We start from the raw sequence: 3,493 nt of genomic DNA on the forward strand, positions 1-3,493 counted from the left end.
GTGGAGCCCGAGTTAATATGCACAGTCATGATGCACACACACGGTATTAGACGGTTCAAGTGGACATGTTATCTTAACGCTTGGGACGATGCCATGATGGTGTGTGCGTATTTTGTTTGTGTGGTGGGGGTGTGTGAGTGTGTGAGGGAGAGAGAGAGAGACAGAACTGTGTATGATGTTCTTATGCTGATTTCAGGTGTCCTAACACTCACACTCTCTCGCTCTCTCCATCTCTCTCCATCTCTCTCCCGCTCTCTCTATCGCCATCTCCATCTCTCTCTCTCTCTGTATCTCTATCTCTCTCTGTCTTTCGATCTCCATCTCTCTGTCTCTCTCTTTGTCTCCCTCTCTCTCTCGCGCTCTCTATCTCCATCTCTCTCTCGCTCTCTCCCCCCTCTCTCTCTCATCTCTCTCTCCATCAGATATTCTGATCATCTGCATCGTTTCCATGAGGATGGAGGAAATGGGGACATGTGGCAGTGATGACATCATAACCATGGCTCTTCCCATCAGCCCTGTTGTGATTGGCTGATATCCCTCTTTCTACTAACACTCCTGGACTCTCCTGTCATGTAGCTGAATGTGTGCTACATGCGAGTGTGTGTGTGTGTACTGTATATCTGTGTATGCTTGCGAGAGTGTGTTTGCGAGCACGAGTGTGTGTGCGTGTGCATGTGTGCTACGTGCTGTGTGTGTTTACTGTGTACTATATGTGTGTGTGCACGTGTGCATGTGTGCTACATGCTGCGTGCTGGGTGTTTGAGTGTGAGAGAGACAGACACTAAAGTTACTTTAATCAGACATAGTTACTTCAAGATGGTGAATTAAGAAACTCTTCTCATGAAGAGGAAGGAAACAGGGCTGGAATATGCTTGCTGCAGAAAAGACGTGATTGTGTATGTGTGTGTGCACATTTCGAACTCAAACACAATGCAGTGTGTATTTTATGTCAGTTCTGTGCGCAGTAGCTGACTTGAACTGAGCAGCAGAAAGTTGCAGATGCATGCACACCGTGCAATATTGACAGATTCGCTAGGGGGCGATCTTTGGAACGTCCATGTTGAGGATGCAGTAAAGTAAAAAAAAAAATATATTAATGAGAGCCTTGCTGGCTATCTGTCCCCTATGCCAAGATGATGCCTACAGTATTGCGCATAGTGCTCTGATAGTTCTGTAGCAAGTACCTGTGTGTGCATACATTTTCACATGTAAATCAAGTAACACAGCAAGCATAGGCCTTAAAGGAAAACACTGTTTTTTGCAAGCTGCAAAGTGCCGTATACTACTCACCCATGGTACTTAAAGGTACACTGTGCAGGAAATTGTCAAAAAAAGGTACTGCAACTACGCTGCTCATTGGAACTGTGTTGCCTATTGCCCAATTTGATCTTTTCATGAAAGTTTACTAAGTAATAAACTAATATTTTCTAGTATAGCCCAAGTACAGTAATTTTTGCAGCTAACAATGGCTATTTCTGGAATTTCAAAATGACGGACCATTGAGAAGATCCCTCTTTTCATGTATGAAAAGTGCAATTTTTCCAGTCCTAATGATGAATACTTAGAATTTGATGGTGGTGGTGAGTGTTCATGAAAAAGGTAACATAAGTGAATGGGCAGCATGAATTCTGGAAATAAAGAACTAAAAATCTTACACAGTGTACCTTTAATATGTCCACACGGAAGTGCCATGGGTGAATATACTGCAGTTTACATCAGAATTTAGGCCTCAATTGCAAAAAACTGTTTCCTTTAATACTTCAGTTGATGTGGCCTTCCCCAGACCACACATGAAGACCTCTGACTCGGCACCTGTTTATCTGGTGTCTTCGATTTTATTTGAATTTAGAAAACTCAAACATGCTCATCTGGGGATGCATGGTTATGTAAAATAAAAATCTTTGCACAGCTTGACTCACTGTGTGTTTTGTGATGTATGTGTGTTTTCCAATCGAGTTAAAGGTGTAACATTTATGTAATATGTGTTATAGTGTTGTACTTACTGAAAAGTGAGAGAAGGTAGCACCATGCATAGGCGTTGTACTTACACCATGAATTTACTTCTGACACCTGCTAACAAGTGAGCTAAAGACTTGACTGCTTGCTCAGTCACCACTGTATCTGTTTGCGGCTTCGGGAGAGAGTTTTACTAATTTAGTCCAAAAGTCCAGTGCCAAGCTCTGTTATCTGGGATCAATTACATGATGCTTATGGAGCTTTACAGTAGTAAGGGGAAATAAACATGATGGACATTATGCAAGAAAATACGTAAAGCCTCTAATTGTGGCCTGTATTCCATTACTGGCCGGGATTCTAATATTGGCCGGTCTCGTGGTCGGCGGAGGTAAATTGTGGCGGCCGGGTCTAAAGTTACAATAGTTTTATAAATGCGCCATTATTTAGGGAGAGCTTTGGTGTTGTATCCATTTTCGAACACTTTTTACATTTTTGTATTGGGAATTGCATTGCAAAATGCATTGTGTAGGCCTACAGGCTTAAAAGGATGTTCTCAAAATATTTGATTGGCAAGGATTCACCCACAGATGAAAAGAAGTCTGAATACTCATTTTCAATAATAAAATGGTAAGTTAAAAAAGTGGGGTTAAGTCAATTTGCAACGAAACTCTTCATATAAACAACATAAGTGCAATTTGGTGGCACAATGTGATTATGGACACCATACAATATGAGAGAAGGCTGTGAAACAGGAAAAATTGTTACATTAAAGGATAACTTCAGTCATTTTCAACATGCAGTTGTAATGCTCACACTACCCTGGACTTGGGGGCAGCGCTTTGTTTACATTTCAAAAAAACATTTGTATTTATTCCCAAAAACATCCAAAAGGTTATACAACATCAGCAGACTTGCAAACATCGGTACCTTTTGGGAAAATATTTGGAGTAGGCCTATGTTAATTTAAAAAAAAATGTAAACAAACGCTGCCCCCATTAGAATAGTTCATATCTCGGAAAGGGCTGAGCTGAAAAATGTGGCATCACTGGGTACTGACAAGTCAAGGGTAGCGTGAGCAATACAACAGCATATTGAAATAGACTGAAGTGGTCCTTTAAGTACAATAAAGCAGTCTACTAAAGTCTGTTTAGAAGTAAGCACTGCAAGTAAGCTACACTGCACGAGGCATAGAATGCACGGTATCATCACTAAAATAGCTTCTTTTAAAAAAGTTTAATGATCTGAACAACCTTAATGGATTTTTTTCTGAATCTCTCTTCTTGCATCACATTGTTAGCCTAGAAATCTTGACGCCTAGGGGTTTAGCTCGCTGGGCTATCACATTGTATTTTAATGTCCTCATAATGTCTGTCATATTGTTTTACCATTTATTTATGGACTGGGAGTGCCATCACAAGAGTTCCAATGTGCCTGTACTACTACTGGTAGTTTGCACACAGATGACCAAAAAACAACAACTTTTGTCTCTGACCTTGTAGGCTGACTAAAAGTAAATTGGGCTACATTTTGACCTACT

The 3,493-nt window shown here is 40.8% G+C and overlaps 1 protein-coding gene across 1 annotated transcript in view; it reads left to right on the forward strand.

Annotated features, from left to right (window-relative positions):
- The window catches only part of cux1b (cut-like homeobox 1b), a 19,638-nt gene extending 17,724 nt beyond the window's left edge, over positions 1-1,914 (forward strand). The window contains exon 23 of the mRNA XM_063207283.1: positions 423-1,914. Within this exon, the coding sequence (XP_063063353.1) occupies positions 423-483 (61 nt within the window). The 3' untranslated portion in view covers positions 484-1,914. The remainder of the gene's footprint in view (positions 1-422) is intronic.
- Positions 1,915-3,493: the final 1,579 nt, after the last annotated feature.

The sequence above is a fragment of the Engraulis encrasicolus genome, chromosome 9 (assembly GCF_034702125.1).
Source record: "Engraulis encrasicolus isolate BLACKSEA-1 chromosome 9, IST_EnEncr_1.0, whole genome shotgun sequence".
Taxonomy (NCBI): Eukaryota; Metazoa; Chordata; class Actinopteri; order Clupeiformes; family Engraulidae; genus Engraulis; species Engraulis encrasicolus.